This window comes from Ischnura elegans, chromosome 4 (genome assembly GCF_921293095.1).
Source record: "Ischnura elegans chromosome 4, ioIscEleg1.1, whole genome shotgun sequence".
Classification (NCBI taxonomy): domain Eukaryota; kingdom Metazoa; phylum Arthropoda; class Insecta; order Odonata; family Coenagrionidae; genus Ischnura; species Ischnura elegans.
Window position 1 is genome coordinate 112,633,730 of NC_060249.1, and position 18,876 is coordinate 112,652,605.

Consider the following 18,876-nt stretch of genomic DNA (forward strand, 5'->3'; position numbering starts at 1 on the left):
AAAGTACTAATACCTACAGGCATTTAAAATGTGTTTATTCGTAGAGAAAAATTAAAACAAAATAAGTAAATCACGACAATAAAATGCATAATTACACTAATGGAACACTCTCTGAATGATATGATGGGAATGGGATGTTCAAATATTGAAATACAGATGTTTCCATTTGTAAACGGACTGTACATTGAATTTTGCAACAAAAACGATTTTTCCACACTTTCTTATCACTTTTCCTGACATTCCAGATACAACGATAAATTCCTTGATTTTAAAGATTATTTAGAAGGTTGGGCATTCAGACAATGCTGCCTTGGCCAACATTTTAACACTTACGGAGCACACTTAGAATTAATTAGTTGTTTCAGGTGTGGCTTAATGGAATCTATTCGACATAATGAAAAATAAAGAAAACTTTGTAATTCCACATGAACACAAATAAATTCCACATAAACACTCTGAATTATATGATGGGAATGTTATGTTCAAATATTGAATATAGATGTCCCCATGTGTAAAAATATTGGGAAAAATTCGTACATTGAAATTTGCGGCAAAAATGATGTTTCCACACTTTCTCGTAATTTTCCCTGACATTCCAGAGGCAATTAAATTCCTTGATATTGTTTTTATAATTTATTGCCACACCACCAAAAACAGCACTACCCGGCCTTTACATCGAGGTTTATAACATTTAACGACTAAACATAGTCAAACATCCACACCCTGGATTGAATTTGCATCTGGGCATGAGTACCTTGTCCTCCGCCGCGGGGTCGGCCGAGCGGGGACGTGGATACGGTGGAGGGGCAGTCCAGCTCGGAGCCCTCGTCGCTGCCGTCGGCGCACTGCGGGATGCCGTCGCACGCGTTGTAGATGGCGATGCACTCGCCAGTGGAGCGGCACTCGAACTGGTAGCGGCTGCACTTCTCCCTGCGGCTGGACGAAGGCGCGGCGGCCGCGTCCGCAGACGCGGCGGAAGAGGACGACTCGACGACGCCCGCGCCGAAAGCCACGCTCTCTCCAGGACCACTCGCCGACACAGGCTCTGAGAAAGAGGAGGAGGAGGAGGCGGCTTTAGTTCAGCAACCCATGTACGCAATGATCTTAAAGGACGAAAATATAATATTTGGAAGTACTTGACTGGCATCACCACAGGAACAACTTTTTATACTCCCACCGTACCTTTACCACACCGATTTTTGGTTTAAGCAACTGAAATCCCTTGCTTAAATAAATAAAAGATTGTAGCACTTTTCCACAATTTTTTTACAGCGCACAACGCGTTTCGGCTCACTGAGCCATCATCTGGTGTACCAATTTTACCAAAAAAATTTTGTGGAAAAGTGCTACGATCTTTTATTTATTTAAATATGTCTAACTGCCACCAATTGAAGCCTGAATCTGTTGAACTTACTCGAAATCCCTTGTACGTGGACAGTGGCGGATCGAGAGTGGGGCTAGGGGAGGCTATAGCCCCTCCCTGGGGTTACAATGGGTGCTTTCCATTCATCGACACATGTCGACACAAGTCGACTTTTGTCGCGGTTTTCGTATTCCATTCTTGTGTGTGTCGCCGACTGTTGTGACACAATTCAACAAACGATTACGTGCAGGAATTTGAGAGTTATAACCAGTTTCCGTGAGTCGCATGAATGGAAAGCACACACTAGGTTACGCTAGAAAATGTTAATTTTGTTCGGACTCTCTCTACTTCTAGAAGGTTAACCCTAGATCCCCCACCTATCCTCTCACTCCCTTCTCCCTATCCTGGATTCGTCAGTGTACCTGGATAATGGCACTCAGTGGCTGAAATATAGGTCGGTACAATGAAATTACAGTTGATATTAGCTAATTTCTTCCATTACACTTTCACGTTTGATATAGGTTCGAGGATGATTTGCAAAAACCTAGTATCCAATGGCCAATGTTGGGTACACCAACGAATATTTCTACAGCTTCCAATACTTTAGTTTCAATAAACGAAAGCTCAGAGAGCTAGTATCCACGCCGTGGTGCCGTAGTGTGCTCACTTCGATCGGCCATTGGAATCACTGATATAAGAGTTGCGTGGTTTCGTTTAGGGTATCACTTAGCTTATTCTTTGCTCAAACAAAGTTAACGGAGGACATCACCGTAACCATGTTTGACGCTATCAGTCGCTTTAATGTTGCATTGCACTAATGCTGCATTGAAAATGCCACTAGAGTACGATGTGAAAAACGGAAACAAAGAAGGCCAAAGCAAAAGAAAAATTGGGTTTATGGGTACGCACGTGGGCGGAGGTTATATAATTAGTCTCAGAAGGCAGTAACCAGAAAATTAGGGAAGCTTGAGATTGCAACTCCAAGAAATTATGCGGAAATTGAACCTTATGAACTCCTTCCGCTCGCCTAGGTGACAAAATAAGGTAGCTGCGCTAAAATGATTTTCTCCCACTTTTTCGTTGCTTTCCCTGACAGTATAGACGCAATTAAATTCTCTGATTTTACAGATTATTCAAAAGTGGCCACCCAGGCAATGCTTTCTATGTGCCTGAAGATTTGCAGACTATGTTCTCATGTGCCTGTTAAGCTCCTGAAGACTCGATTAGAAACGGAGACCAAACGCCGGCTGAGTTACATCCGCAGTTGTCTCAACGATGAAATATAAAAAAATAGTCAATGGATAAGCGAAGAGCACCTGAACCTCGGGGGAAAAACTGTTGAAAAATTCAGTGCCCCTGACCCTGCCGCTACCTTTTACGCTATGTGACTGCAGTGCTGTAGTTGGGCCGATACGGGCCGGTAATAATAATAAGTTCATTGTTATAGGACCTTGTCCTATGGATCCGGTACGGCCTACCCCCTAAAATCCAAACTCGTTGTAAGCGTACCTGTTAAACTACCTTCTTAAATCTGTAAAAAAGAGCCCCACTGTAAATTGTCCAATGGATTTCAGAAAGAAAAATCGGAAATGATTATTTACTTGTTCAGAGTTATCTCGTGGCACAACTTGGAATTAATATAAGGGTTGGAGTTAGACATTTCAATCGCGGCCGGATGTGCATATAATACATGTTAAGCTGTTGGCAATTTTTGGTGAGTACCGCCTATATTTTTTATTCCCAGCTACAGCACTGTGTGAATGCCCTTAGTATGACGCTGGGCGCCTGAAAACAGGCATTGTGAGCGAGGCTTGAAGCCAAGGAGTGTTATAAAATAACTCCTCCTCCATTCTTTCTTCTCGAAGAGAGTGAACACAGAAAGGGTGGATTAAAGGGCGGAAAAAGTGAACTTGGCCGCAAAATCGCCCACGCGCGCGCAGACGCGGCCCGAGAACAATTGCATGCGAGACGCACGAGGGCGGTGCTTTGAGAGGGGAAGTAATAAGAGCATGGGCGTAAAGTAAAAGGCAATTGAGCGCGGGTTAATACCCTCCCCAGATGATACACAACCATTAGATCATGGAATAACCGCTTGTAATGGCCACCAAGTCGGTCGGCCTCGATTCCTGCGGGATAAGTCCTAAACAAGAGGTTTAAGTGCCAAAGAGGAGGTTGTGGGTTCGAGTACCGCCTGGGTAGGTTGCCCAAATCCAGGGCATGGTTGTTTGTACACGTTTAATTGCTATCTTGTTGAAACCCCCAAAGTAAAAGGCCAATATGTGCTGTTTTCGGTAGTATGGGAATAAATAAATAAGTCATTGAGTGCAATGAATGAGATAAAAATTCCTCAAATGAAAAGTAACAAACTTTATCTGACCTCGAACCAGGATACATGGAATTGCGTGCCTATTGCACTTAAAAATTGAAATACAAAGGGGTCTTTTCAGAGCGACAATGCATCTGTTTTTAAGCATACGATGCTAAACTTGGGACTCTGGTTTGGATCCTGGACGAATTGATAATGACGGATTTCGCCAGAGCATTCGTGGATCCTTCCATCTTTCGGGTTTCGGCTTTTGTAAGAGGTTGAAGCCAGTTTTGCCGGGATTCCACCAGGTGTCTTCACGTCGAAGTGCAGAGGCGCAGAGACCTACCTTAAGTCGCGAGTGTATAAGTACCTTAATAGCACATACATCGACTAGAGAAGAACTAGGGTGTCTACATCTACATTGTCACTAACCAAACGTTCCATCCTCTCCCGCCTCTCTTCCCTCATAAATTCCCTTCCAGATCACATTGACCCGTTCTCCTTTCCAAACCACTCCTTTACAAACCGCGCTCTTTCCTACATAGAAACTCTTAAGTTCAATAAGTTTACTTTCAATGTATTGCTATTTATTTAAATTTATTATGTTTGATTGTGTTTGTACTTTTTAAGTTTGTTATACTGTGCCACTATAAAATGGCAAACTATGCTGTATGTGGACAATTTGATAAATAAATAAATAAATAAACAGAGAGTCACCACGGCCCTAAGAGCCTTTTTCACACATCTCGAAGCCTCTTCGACATTTTCGTAGAAAATTGCTGTGATTAAAACAAGTTGACAGAATGGAACTGGTAGCCGTGATTTCTAGATTTATCAGTGGCTATGTATACACATATGGTCACCAGCAAAGCACTGAGTATCTTGAATTTGGAGGGATGGGTCTAAGTTCCGCAGGATTTCCATGACCCAATCACCCACCCCTTGACTGCTCTTCGCCACACATAAGCGAAGGGTATCAAGTTCCGAGGATTCAGGCACGATAATTTAGAAATTACTTGCCGTATTTGCATGGTTCAGAAAAGTATAATTTCCACAGGAGATTTTTACTCATTAATTAAAAGTAAAATATCTTAATAATATCTTAATAATAAAATTTGGGAATTAATGCATGAAATACGCTACGGCAAAGAATGATAGCGTTTTATCTGAATAGAAACTGCTAGCGTAAGACACAGTTACGGATACCAGTGGGATATTAAACGCAATGCCTTATTGACTTGGCGGAATCAAATACAGGTTAGAGAGAAGAATGATCATCTTTCCCCCAAATTCAGGCAATAATGTCGGCACCAATCCACCCACCTTCTCATGTTTACTTCCAAAATCAAACGAGACGATATTTAGACGTCATTTGATCGTAAAAAAGGTCAGTCAGGGCAACTGGTTATCGAACTTTTAATGGCATTGGCCAGAAGGATAATTAAAGACGGACGGTTTCGACCAGGCGGTTTGCATTAAAGGAAAAGCACGGTCGAAACAGTAAGTAAAAATCAATCTGCAAGTCCATTCTCGGTTGAGAGGTAATTATGAATCAGTCGTCACCGAAAACTAGAAAAAAAATTTGATGCCGTAATAAAGTATATATACATTAAATATAATTCGGCAGGGCAACTCATATCTGCCCACACACTGGACCCAGTTTGAGCATCGGCGCCATTTCGGGCGGAGAAATGAAGTTTGGGAGTCGGTGGTTAAAATTTTCAATTACAAGATTAACAAATTTATCATTACGGATCGAACACACGAAATAATCCACATTCGAAGAAAATAGAAGCGTTATAACCTACCTGTTGGAAGTGTAAACAGAAAATTAAATCGATGGAAATTGGAAAGGAGAAGGTCTATGACGAGGGTGGAGAGAAATCAAAATTGAGAAACACTAGGAACAGAAGACCAAGGTGGTGAGGCTCCGCTCCACAGGCATAACAACATTCTGATAAACATAACAGAAGCGAGAATCCTACGATGAATACAATGAGGTATGCATCATAACAACAACAGGAACGAACCAGCAGAGAAGTGGATTGAATGGACGGGTGGAGAAAATCAACCTAACGAAACAAGAAAAAGAAAGCCAAGAGGCATATGCTCCTTCAATTCCTTTAAGACCTTAGATAATATCTCACACGAGTTACGCCTCGCTATACTACGGGATGTCAATATGTTTTTCATCAGAACGGAGACCGTAGGAAAAGAAGAATCAACCATATATCTCCAGTGTTCAGATAAAAATAATCCCCAGGAAACGCTCAAAATTTATCCAGCTCACTTTCTACTCACAATGACAGCTCCTTTCATAAGATAACTCACAAGCCACAAATCCGAACTTAAGGAACCTCCATCTTGCGCAATGGGTAAAAAAAAGTCCAAGAAAAACAACTACTGCGGAATCTACAAGAAAATTGGAGGTCTCTTCATCTTATAAGTACCAAATACCCCAGCCAAACTTCATATAACATTTTAAATACAGAAATTTGAGAAAAGTTTTTCGATCAACAATTCACCATAACCATTAATAGATACCTCGAAAATTTTCAATACAGAGGAAATTCGAGAAAATTTTTTAGATCAACAATTCACCATAGCAATTAATAGTCCAGGAAATGAAGCTCATAAAAGTGAAAAACCCTGCAATTTTTTCAAACTGAATCGATTTGCACAAAAATTTGGGATTAGACTAATTATACCCCCTACTTCAAAATCTATACTATGCCGAAGGGCGCTTTTTATTATTTAGGGGAGAAAACTACCCCTAAAAGCTAAAACTTAAAAAAATATATTTTAAAGCTAAATACGGGTAAAATTTAGTTTAAATTATTCGTATAATTATTTTTTTATATTTGGATTATAATTTTAAGGTATTTTAACCCATAATAATCAACCCTTATTGGGGATTAATGTAAAAAAGAATTTTCAAACTGAATCGATTTGCATAAAAATTTGTGATTATACTAATCATACCTCCTTTAATAATTATTTTCAAACCACATCGATTTGCAAAAATATTTGGGATTAGACTAAACATACCCCCTTCTTCAAAATCTATATTATGCCGAAGGGCGCCTTTTATTTTTTAGGGGTGAAAACTACCCCTAAATGCTAAAACTTAAAAAAAATATATTTTAAAGCTAAATACGGGTAAAATTTAGTTAAAATTATTTGTATAATTATTTTTTTATGTTTGGATAATAATTTTCAGGTGTTTCAACCCATAATAATCAACCCTTATTGGGGATTAATGTAAAAAAGAATTTTCAAACTGAATCGATTTGCATAAAAATTTGTGATTATACTAATCATACCTCCTTTAAAAATTTTTTTCAAACCACATCGATTTGCGAAACTATTTGGGATTAGACTAAACATACCCCCTTCTTCAAAATCTATATTATGTCGAAGGGCGCCTTTTATTTTTTAGGGGTGAAAACTACCCCTAAAAGCTAAAACTTAAAAAATTATATTTTAAAGCTAAATATGGGTAAAATTTAGTTTAAATTATTTGTATAATTTTTTTTGTTTGGAAAATAATTTTAAGGCGTTTCAACCCATAATAATCAACCCTTATTGGGGGTTAATGTAAAAAAAAATATTTACCCTATAAATATAAATTATTTATCACATTGTATCTTCTTATTCACTTTCTTACTCCTTTTTTTATGTATTCACTTTTTTCTCTCATGATTTAAATCACAGTACTGAAAAGATATAACAATAGGATAAACAGAACAAACTTCGTCATGGTAACATAAACAAATAAATGTGCATTTATGTAGACATTACATGAAACACTATCAAACGGAGACTGTATGGCTTCCAGTCTTCCCACCACATGCATGCTCACAGGTCACTGTGAGCGAGAGCACACATACCTACTCACATATGTGTAAGTATATATACATCTTATGGGTATGTGTGTTTATTTTGTAGCAAATTTGAGTGTATCGTTATCTTCGAACGTAAAGTACACAAAGTATATGCTGATTATGAGGAATGTTATGCTCTGTATTGTGGATTTCGAATTTTTCGAAAATAAATTTGATTGGTATTTCAAACATAGCTCCTTTATTTTTGATGATAGAAAGTTCATTTAAATTGTATTTTGTAGGGTTTTTACTGGCTACGAGGTCATGTGAATTAATTTTTTTTCGAGTCATTAATTTTGAAAGGGGAGGGATTTAAGGGTCTAAATAAGATGGAGCTCCCTTGGAAATAGAGACATCAATATGTCACCAAATATTTATTGCATAGAAAATTAAAACACACCAAAATATTTGGAAATAAAGAAGCTACAATTTATTACTCTAGCATGTTTTTCATATCTCCAGTTTTTTTGAGTTATTTTGAAAAAAAGAGCATTTTTAACGAAATTGTAGAAAATGACTTTTCACTTTTTCCTCCAATTTTTTCAAAATTTAGAATTGTAAATTTAAAAAACTTCTAGGATCAATTAACAATAATTAAATAAAGAGAAATTCTGAAGGGCATTCATCAATTTTGACTAGTGTGGTAATAAGGAGTTGTTTTCACTGATTTTTTCGTAGAAAAAAGTAGGGACTGATCTTATTTTTAATCATAACTCACTCAAATTTCATGATAAAATTTTTTTTTCTCATTTTAAGAAAGTTTTTTAAAAACACTTTTAAACAGATTGCATAAGTTTTCCTCGAAAAATATATTTTTCCCGCTATTTGGTATTGAATCTTTCAAATTTAGCGTATGACAAACAATAGATAACCATCATTAAGTTTTAGCTCGGTCCGAATTGGTAATAAAGGAAATAAAAAATAAGATTTTTATTTACTTTTTTACAAGCTACAGTTTTGTAATTAACAATTTCCTAATAAAATTAATACTTTTCAAGTTATTTGCCTATTTTCGATTAAAATCGTTGATTTTTTCGTCAAAAAACTGTTACTTTCAATCGCAAATAACTCGAAAAATATTAATTTTACGTAAAAAAATGGATAGAACATTTTATTCTTAGAATTTATTTTACTATCGATTCCTTTGGTCAAAATATAATTAAAATTTTCCACCCCCGAGATGGGGTGAAAACCACCCCCAGGGTAAAAGCGCCCGTCGCGACGGCATGATATAGATTTTGATTCTTGGTGTATTCCCTACTTATTGTGAAAATTTCAAGAAAATCGATTCAGTTTGAAAAAATTGCAAGCCAAAATGCTTCATTTCCTGGACTATAATAGACTAGCTGACCCGGCGAACTTCGTACCGCCTAACACTCAATGAACTTACAGTTTACTTACACCATTTATAAATCAAGAGCGGATGTATCGTTTTTAATCATGTTTAATTTATTATAATAAAATAAGGATACAAATTCAATAAAACTACGTAAATGAGTACCAAAATTGCTTGTCAGAAAGACATTTTCTTTATTGAATCTACATAGGGTGGATCGGAGCACGTTTACGCGGATTTTTTCAACAAATTTTCTTACGTTTTAGCTTAAGAAATTTTGGGCATTGTGGTTTAATAAAGCAGTTCATGAAACAAAAATTATACGCATTCAGTTGTTAGCTATTTGCGTTATTAGCTATAAAAAAATGTTTTTAGGTCCAAGTCTGTTGCATACACTTGGCCCATTCAGGGGGGAGGTTGACACAACCCCAGACCGACGCTTGACTGATGCTCAAAATCGTGCAAGAAAAGCCCCGTATGAGGCAGCATTCGCATTAAATGACTTAAGGCGCGCCAGTTTTAGTATCTCTGTTTGGAAAAAATGCCCTGCGTAAACGTACTGCATGCGTAAACGCACCACGGTGAGCCCTACACATTCGAATTTAATGTCTTGCGTCAAACACCTTCTGATAAACAACAGTTTTTGTTTTGTTATCAGGCGCAAGAAGAAGCGGATGAAGCTAAATAAATATAGCGAAGCAAAGCAGTGACGCAGCGAGGGGAGGTTTTGGGGGATAACCCCCCCCCCCCCCCCCAAAGAGCTTAGAGAATTTTTTTATGAAAGATTTTGTTATTAATATTATGGGGACGGATGACTAACAAACAAAACATATTTAACTATTCACACAGCCGCAAAACCCACTATTTTGAACCTTTTATCTTAAAAAATGTCTGAGGGAAGTGCCCCCACACTTCCCGCTTACCTTAGCGAGTTTTCTATACCCTACAGACCCGTGGTATTAGCTGCGCCCAAATCCCCCTATCCTAGCTACGCACTTGAAGCGAAGGAAGAAATATAGAGGATGGTTTATCGACCTAACCTTTGAATTTTCCTCTGAGTAAAGTTGCGTGAATCACATTCATCACCAATTTTTTTAATGATCAAAAACGTTCCGTTGGATAGTTATGGTTGGTTTAGGCTTCGAAAGATCATGAGCACAGAAACTACATTTTTCTGTAAATCGTGCCTTGGTAAGCCAGGTACGTCCAAGGACTTAAAATATTCAGATAGATAGTTGGTGATTTCGTCTTCGTTTGTTACACATTTAAAAGATTCGAATCCATGCAGAGTACGAACTATTTGAATTTACCTCGTTTTAGTCATCCACATCTTCGTTCTTGTTCGCTAAATCAACCACCTTTGATTCTTTTGGTGATCAATCATATTCTGGAACTCTTTGTTGATGAGCTCACTGAAAATAATTTGCAATCATTCCAAAGAAATGAGTTAAAACTACTCGATTCCTCGACAGGAACACGGACATTACCGTTTGTCAACAATTGCTTGGAGATTTGTTTACAAACACGGTAGTGAAGTGTCAACTCGAGCTGGGCCACGGCTGGGCTTACAATCAGCTCGAATTTATTTTTTTAATGTAATTTCAATTTAATTAGTAATTAAAATGTTATATTGTTACTAAATTCAGTTATTAAAGTGGTAAAAACAAAACAAATTATTTAATTTGTAGTTTTGACCAACTTATCAATTGTTGTGTTACTATAACTCCTAAAAGCATGTCCATAGGAAAGAGATGAATTTTTTTATTGAAATTATCCTTTTTTTAATGGCCTATATGTTAACCCCGCCTGAGACGAATCCAAAGAACCAAATCTCATTGAAATCGGTACAGCCGTTCTCGAGTTATAAGTGTTCTAACTAACACGATTTTCGACTTTCTTTTATATATATAGATAACATGAAAATAACAATCATTCTCAGCAGTTTGCATTCCAATAATTCTCAAAATGGTGTTTGATGAATGATATAAGTGGTAAATAAGAAAAAAATAAAAAAATAAATTAAAACTAGTTTTACAGACGATACTAAACACGGATAGACTACAGAGGGATATAAAGTATCACATCCAACATCATGGAATACTTGAAAATAAATGGAGGACTTTTCCCAGAGCCTCATTGATGCTTAAAATGTAGTACGTAGAAAGACAATCGCCCGAAGTTCCCTAGTCAAACTTCCCAATTTTTTTAGGCACAACTAGGCGTTTGCAACGCTTACCGTAAATAAAAAGATGGTTGAACGAGGAAGCCAGAGTCGTTACTTCTTTAGGTCATAAATAACCATTAGCTGGTCAACCTAAAAAAAATACCTGAAAATATTCTTGGAATAAAACCTTCGGGTCATTCGATGCTAACTCCAGCAAAACCTAATTCTGAAAAAAGGACATTCAAAAGATACACTTTTCTAGAAAAAAATCAGTTTTGAAAAAGCCAAAATATGTTACAATCATTAGATTCATTATCACGCTTCTTTAGAAAAGGCTGTTTTTATGAAGGAGAGGGAGAAGAGGAAACAGTCCCGGACCAAAATCAAGCAAAAATGTTGAGCAATACTGATAATAATCATTATTTTAGAGTATTCGCGGCTTCATGAAATCCATAATATCAGAGATACAAATAATTTTTACGGGTAGCATAAATATGTTGAACAGATGATGGCTCAGTGAGCCGAAACGCGTGGCACGCATTAAAAATGCTTGTGGAAAAGTGCTACGATCTTTTATTTATTTAAATAAGTTAAATAAGTGTTTCGGTAAATGGGTTAAGTCATAGCAAGTCTAGAGCGGTAGTTTTGCAGTAACAATTGTAAAGATGAAACAAAATAGCATTACACTTCCCCAGCAACAATAATTACAGTATTCGTGATCACCCGACTGACCATTGATGAGACTGAGCCGAGGAAATCCATTTTTACCGGTCACAAAAAATGCATCAATAACACCACCATCGTAAAGATGAAAAGCAGCGCAAGAGTAAGTAAGTTTTTTTAAACATCTTTTTCCGTGAACCATTTTTTTGAACCAATTACACCGTTCAAAAATTTACAATAAAACTTCCATTTACAGATGATTAGCACTTCATTCGCCGGGGCCGTAATAGCCGACCGACGAGTTTCGTGGATCATGATACGTAAAAAAAGGAGAGGGCATCGGATTCGCCAATGCTCATCTCTCTCTTGAGGTCGTAGCCGTTCGCTTCGATGTTCCTCCTCCGTCCCAACTCATCCCCGAAACGGCCTTCGGCCCCACGGCACCGCGCGTCAGAGTCCATGTCCCTCACTTAAGGAACCGTTGCAAGGAAAAATAAGAATAATAAAAAACGACACAATACCAACAGGTAAGGACGAGGGGTAACTTTTTCCTCTTTCCTTCGCGGCAAAGAAGTCGGCTCAGGGAGTCAAACGGAAACAGCGACAACAAAGCCGGACACGAGGGCTTACGAAGCTGCATCACTCCCTCTCGACAGGTCTTCAAATCTCCTATCGTTTTCCTCATCTATCTTCTATATTATTTCTACTGTATAGATACCTTTTTCTCAACTTATACGCAACCGAACTCTAGAAATGAGGTACCAAAATGCATAGAATTTATCAGAGAACATGCGACGGCATTTCTTACTTCCTAAATATTGCTATTGCTTCCTAAAATTTGTTTTTAAATAATTAAAAAAAACAAAAAAAACGGTAAATACTCCTGACGTTAACGGCGCACAAACTGATACACTTGTTTATTTGCAACAATACCTCGCATTCTTTAAATAACTTTTATCAAAATGCGGCTGATTCCACATTCAAGTCTCCTGTTGGTACGTAAGTATGAGTCATCATGTGCGTTTAACAGAGGATAGTGTAATTACTTCCAATGTTGTGTTTAAAGAGGTCCTCTGACCTCAATTTGTACATGAAAATTCCAATTAAATTTGTACATAAGACCCTGCCTTTTTTTCTACATTTTAAAATTAGAAACGCACCTATACCTCTGTGGACCTGCATTGAAAAGAGCGGGGGAAGCCCGCTGGGAGCGGGCGCAGCACGCTCGTATAATATATATTAAACACTTCGAAATGTTCCTCGACGAGGTAAATAACATAAAAAACCCAGGTTGGGCAGAATCACAGTACACAAAAAAAGATAAAAAACACTCACAGTAGGTACTAAATTTTCGGTGGCGCATTACCACCTTCCTCAGAGTTAGGTAGGAGACTCAGGTTTTTTTATGCAATATATATTAAACATATATATTACATCTAGTAACAAACATATATATATATTATATATGTTTACTACTAGCTGACCCGAAAAACGTTGTTTTGCCGTATAAATTATTTATAGTGAATATTTTGGTTTTCGTACAAAAAATAACTGACTTATTGTAAGTGTGTGGGGATGTAGTATATGGCTCAAAAAGAAATGAAGCGCTGTGAACGATGACGACCCGTAAAAATAACAAAACACTAAACATTCATTTTTTGAAACCATTGTGTTTTATTGTCTTAAAAAATAAATTTCAAATTGTATTTCTGTCATATCAATTTTTTCATGCCTAATCGCGTGCTCATGAGATATCAATTAACATAAACAATACTGACGGTCGTCAAGGTGACAGTAAGACAAAAACGCTAAAACTTGAGCACTTTTATGAATGTTTTCTTCAAAATTCACCATAAATCACGTGGAAAACGAAATTCGAATGCAAAAATAAGAATGTGTTTTTATTTTTCTTTCCTATGGTATATGTTTCAACTATATGTGGCCATTATCACTAATTAAAATTGCAAAACAAAAAAGGTCTGCAGGCATTAGTAGCGAACTTTACATGTATTTCTTGTGGAAATTATTCAGGGCCAATTCCAGGGCCTCATGGGCCCTGCGGAAAAATGGAAAATACTTTAAATCCTATTCTCAGACCTACTGAATATACACACACAATTTCATAGGAATCGGTCACGCCGTTTCGGAGGAGTTTGGAAACAAAAACTGTGACCCGATATATTGGAATTAAGTTCGTAGCGTGTCAGTCTGTCTGCATTTAGCGCAATCACAGTTTGTGGTCTACCTCAGTCGTACCAGGAGCTACAGGGATGACGTTTGGAGCGTTTGACGAAGAATCTTTGCACGCACATTCTTGACTTGGTAGACCCAGCGCGGTGGCTCGACATTGCGTGGAGTTGCGGACTAAAAAGTGCAAAGACGAGCCAAAAACAGCCTGCCCGCAAAACGGGAGGCAAGTAGTGGCACGCTACAATTAATTCCTGTCTCCCCACTGCAGCGGTTCTCCTTTGCAAAACTATAGCAACCAGTAACAGTTGACAGGCGACAGCACCACAACTATAGGCGACCGGTAGCGCAGCAGAGTCAACCTGGCAGTGGAAGACAGGTTGGCACTGCTTCTTTAAAACTTAAGCCTTGACCTAACCACAAGGGATCCTAAAGTCGTCCTCAAATGATTTGATCCTCAAGTGTAGCTAACTAACTTATGTATTCCTTAATCCATATTTCTGAATTTTTCTAGTATTTCTAACAGCATGTTTTGCATACTCAAGATTCATAGGCAGATTGCCTTCATAAATAGGATATAGATTAATTCCATAGATGTGCCATAAGTAGCGTACATACTGCGTTACGCATGAACATGAAACACTATGTTGATCCTGTGGTGCATGTTTGGTGATGGTTTTCCTCAGCCAAACACCTGTGCAGGCAGCTTGCAGGGTAATATATGTTTGTTTTATGTAAATGTTGGCGTCCATATGTGTTGTCACCGACCGTACATTTAAATGGGATTACAAAAGTCGCCACTCACGTCGCTGACTAGAAAAGCGATCCAGATTTCACAGAGAAATGTGCTATAATAATCAGGGCTGTAAACCAAAGTTTAGATTCCTGATGATGTAATAAGAATATCAAATAATCAAACAATATTGTAAGCTATAACTTTTCAATGCCATTCCTCACAATTACAAATACTATACCGCAAAATATATGAAAATGTGGATCACTTTGCCACCCCGAGGACATTTTTGAAAAGCGACCGAGGTGGCAACAGAAATCAACCTCCTATGGAAGCGGTTCCCTAACGGTTGTACGCACACTCGTTGGGGGTATGCGACGAACAAGTCGGGGGTACGCCGAAAATAATCGGTAATGGCGGACGCCAAGAACTATGTACCTCTTAACCAGGAAATATGTATAAACACATTTCTTGGGGTGTTTAAAACAAAGTTTTCATTCATATAATTGTTTAAAACTAAAATTGTCACCTACCCGTAGTAAAATTATGTAATAAAATGAGCCCGTAACATTTTTGGGGGTACAATATTACTTATATAGAGTATATAGAGGGGTACGGGAGGAAAAAAGTTGGGGAACGCTGTCCGATGGGATTCAATTACACCTATTTGTAGCGATAACTTTGAATATTCAAATCTCAGAGTATAGAGGGCAGGTATTTTTCATTATTTTCTATCTCAAGTTTTGAAATTCCACCATCGAGAAAATAATGAGGAAAACTTTCACACTTCACGTGCAGGAAAATGATGAATAGGGATTTCTCTGTAAGACCTTAAAATATCAAGATGATAGTTGAAGTTTTAAACGAGTAATATGCCACGAAAAAAGACAAAACACGACCGGTTGAGATGGAGCGATGCGTCTCAGGAGAACGAAATAAATGTACTTCGTCGTTTCGACGATAAGGCTGGTTTACTCAACTAACACGAAACGATCAACACCCTTTTCCCATTATAACCATCCGATGCGAACGCAAATCACTGCAAACGGGAGAAAATGCACAGAATCATGGATATTTCTTGGTGTCTATATCAAATTTTTGTTTCCCCCGAATTTTTTCACGAAAGAGCAATCCAAGATCTTGTCTACCGGGAGGTCCCAAAGCAATGGAGGAGGATGCGATTCGCCGAAGGTGGTAGGGGTGGGGTTTCAGTGAGACGGTGAGGTGGGAGTGGGGAGGGGTGGGTGGGGAAGAGAAAGAGGGGAGGGTGAAAGGGGAGGAGGGGGTGTGGGAAGTCGCCCAGCCACCATCCGGCCCGCAAGCTCCTTCCAGTTCTCCTGCGACTCTCACCGCGAACCAAACACACCTCTCACTCCGGCCCGCGCCGCTGAAAACTATCGCCGAAGCACACGGGAATACGAAAGCCGTGATCAGCTGATAGGAAAGTCGTTGGCAGCAGAAAGCATTATTTTTGCGAGCTCTTGCGATACCTACTCGTCATCCGAGTATTAGTAAGCTCTCCATCACCTTGGAGCCCTTGCATTGCCGCGAAATAACCTCGCGAACCCTTTCAACCATCTTCCGCGAGGTGACCACGAGAAGGATTTCGGCTACAAGGTGTCGGGAAGGAACTCCGGGACACCCACCATGGCTTACAAGCTGAGGAGACCGCCGCTATTCTCCTACGATGGAAACCTCTGCATCGGGGCCTTCTCCCAGCTCACCTGCAAGGTAAGACCGCCACGGATCTCTTCGCTGTGTTGCCATCGACAATGAAACCATGGAGATAACTCCCCATAGTGCTAGGCCGGAATTACAAGGGCAGTTTTAAGAGCTAACTACCCTCTATAAGCCACTTCCGACACAAAATGTGGGCATTTTCACGATTTCTGCAAGATGCAAGCGCCTTCGTTGATGGGCCTTCGCCTTTGATGATTCACAGTGAAACCATGGAGATAACTCCCATTAGCGTTTGGTTGGAATCACAAGGGCAATATTTGAGTGTAAGTTTTACCTTCTACAAGCGAATACCTATACATAATGCGGGCATTTCCATGAGTTCTGTAAGATGCAAGCGGTAGCGTAACGTTACAAGTGAACAGCAATCAGTGTTGGTTCGTAGTGTTCCTAGGCTTTCTGGATTCGTGGATCTCTCAATCTTCCGGGTTTTCGTCGCGTTGGTTGTCAGAATGTTGCTGTAGGTTGCCCCGTGGAATCCCCGCGAAACTTCTGACAACCCACGCGGCAAAAACCTGGAAGATCTCCATCACGAAAATCAACCAATTTGAGGTGAGAATTTCAGAAAATTTTCAGTCAATTAAAGATATTCCGCAAGTTCTAGGGAAGGAACTTGCGAAAAAAAATTTCCATCGTAAATCCACGTTTAAATATTTATACTCCATCTCAGGGGCGTCCCCCTATAATTATAGTGCCCTTTCCAAGTAACAAACCTAACCCTCCTCCATCCTATCGCATCCGACAACATACCCAGGATTATAGGATAATAGCATGTCCAACTGGAGACTTGGTTTACTTACAATCATGCATTTAACTTTTAATATGAATTTTTCGTGACAATCTTCCGATACGAATATAAAGAACTGTAAAAATGCTCAGTCCAAGGAAAATTCTTCGGGAATTTTACAAAGTCCCTACAATTTCTGAAGTCCCTCTTCCAATATTTTTCAATGACGCAATTTTAGCCATATGTTCTCCTTATGGGCGGCCCTGTATTGTCTCACTCTGAGGTTTACCTCGAGAGAGGTGTTCAGCCATTTTTAAATGAAGGAAGAAATAAATATGCTGGAATAAATTTTTTCTCATAGTCAATCAGCTAGAAAGAAGGATATGAGTATAATAATGTGATACCACACTCCACAATTTGCAAACTATGGGATATCCGACGGCAAAAAAGATCGAATAAACTTAAAAGCATTAGAATGGTGACAATAGAAACAACACAATAACAAATGAATGGGAAAGTCTGATTAACGGGAACGGCAATTGTCAGAAATTGTCCATTTTATCAGCATTAGCTCAGTTGATCAACCTCAAAGTATGTGTCGATTTAATTCTTAAGGACATCGATGTTTTATTTGATGAAAACACAAAGCGCGCGACAGTTTTATCACAAAATTGCTTGAGATAAGATATCACACACAAAGAGCTCCCGGTGATGAAAACCAGTCTTAAAAAGGGATTAACAGAGTGTTCGAAAATACCCAAAAAGGAAGTATATCTAACTGGCTAACATTGCGTAATATAATCGTCGTATTGAAAATGATATTTCGAAGTAACCCCACTATCCACCAAAATTCAGATGATTTCATTCATAATCCTCTTTACTTACTATGAAACAGTAATTAAGTGCTGAATACAAACATTATAAATCTCTATAAAATAAAGACACAATAATTCATTTATTCCGAACAATGGCTTCGAGCATACGGACTACTGATGATGCAATGCAGAAGCATTCTGTAGTCTGATAACCGAACGAGTTTGCAGTCGTCGTAGAGGATGATGTTCCTGGATGAGCTAAGCAGAGGGTGGAGCGTGTGGACTGTGCAGTGTGCATGGGTCGAGAGAGGATAGAAAATGTGATTAACGGAAAAATTCCGTGTAAGCGGGTTAAGTGTTGGAAGAGAGCAACTTTAAATTCAGATGAGATTTAAGCAAGTGCTCTATGTACTGAGCTAAAAAAAGGTCGAATTGGAAGCATATCCCAACAGATAAATGTATAAAACAGGCAAAAATAAGAATGAAACTTGGGAGGATGATTCTCTTTTGTCTCAAGATTTCTACTCGCTCCTAAGTCCGTCCCTCGTGAATGCTACTCTTATAATGAATTGGAGAGCATCTAGTGGTTGCTACGGTATTCATGTATCTGCCTTAGAATAATTACCTATTTAATATATATCTTGGTACGTTCCACACTGATACTTGTTTCAAACATGGTTTAGACACTGTTATGTTCACTATCAAGGTACGAATTTATGAAGGACTTCTCACCTCCCGAGACTTTCCCTCCCCCCCCCCCCCTTATCACCCGTACCCTCCGATCATTCTAATTGAAGGATATTTAAACAAATTACTACTATGAATCTGTACCTTAATAATGCCAAAACAGTGTCGATACAATGGCCGGTAAAATAAAACGGCTAGTGTGGAATTTACTGAGTTATTTTTCCATTTCTATATCGTAGTACCACACAGTATAGCCGCGAACGTTATATTTT

General features: G+C 38.6%; 2 protein-coding genes across 3 annotated transcripts in view; one reads left to right on the plus strand and one right to left on the minus strand.

Annotated features, from left to right (window-relative positions):
• LOC124157898 (AT-rich interactive domain-containing protein 1A) overlaps window positions 1–18,876 on the minus strand; it is a 121,939-nt gene that overhangs the window by 19,425 nt on the left and 83,638 nt on the right. For both annotated transcript variants that reach the window (XM_046532964.1, XM_046532965.1), the window contains exon 4: window positions 755–1,045. In XM_046532964.1, coding sequence (XP_046388920.1) covers window positions 755–1,045 — 291 coding nt within the window. The remainder of the gene's footprint in view (window positions 1–754; window positions 1,046–18,876) is intronic.
• LOC124157899 (protein phosphatase 1 regulatory subunit 14C) overlaps window positions 15,987–18,876 on the plus strand; it is a 359,548-nt gene continuing 356,658 nt past the window's right edge. Inside the window, exon 1 of the mRNA XM_046532967.1 lies at window positions 15,987–16,369. Within this exon, the coding sequence (XP_046388923.1) occupies window positions 16,286–16,369 (84 nt within the window). The 5' untranslated portion in view covers window positions 15,987–16,285. The remainder of the gene's footprint in view (window positions 16,370–18,876) is intronic.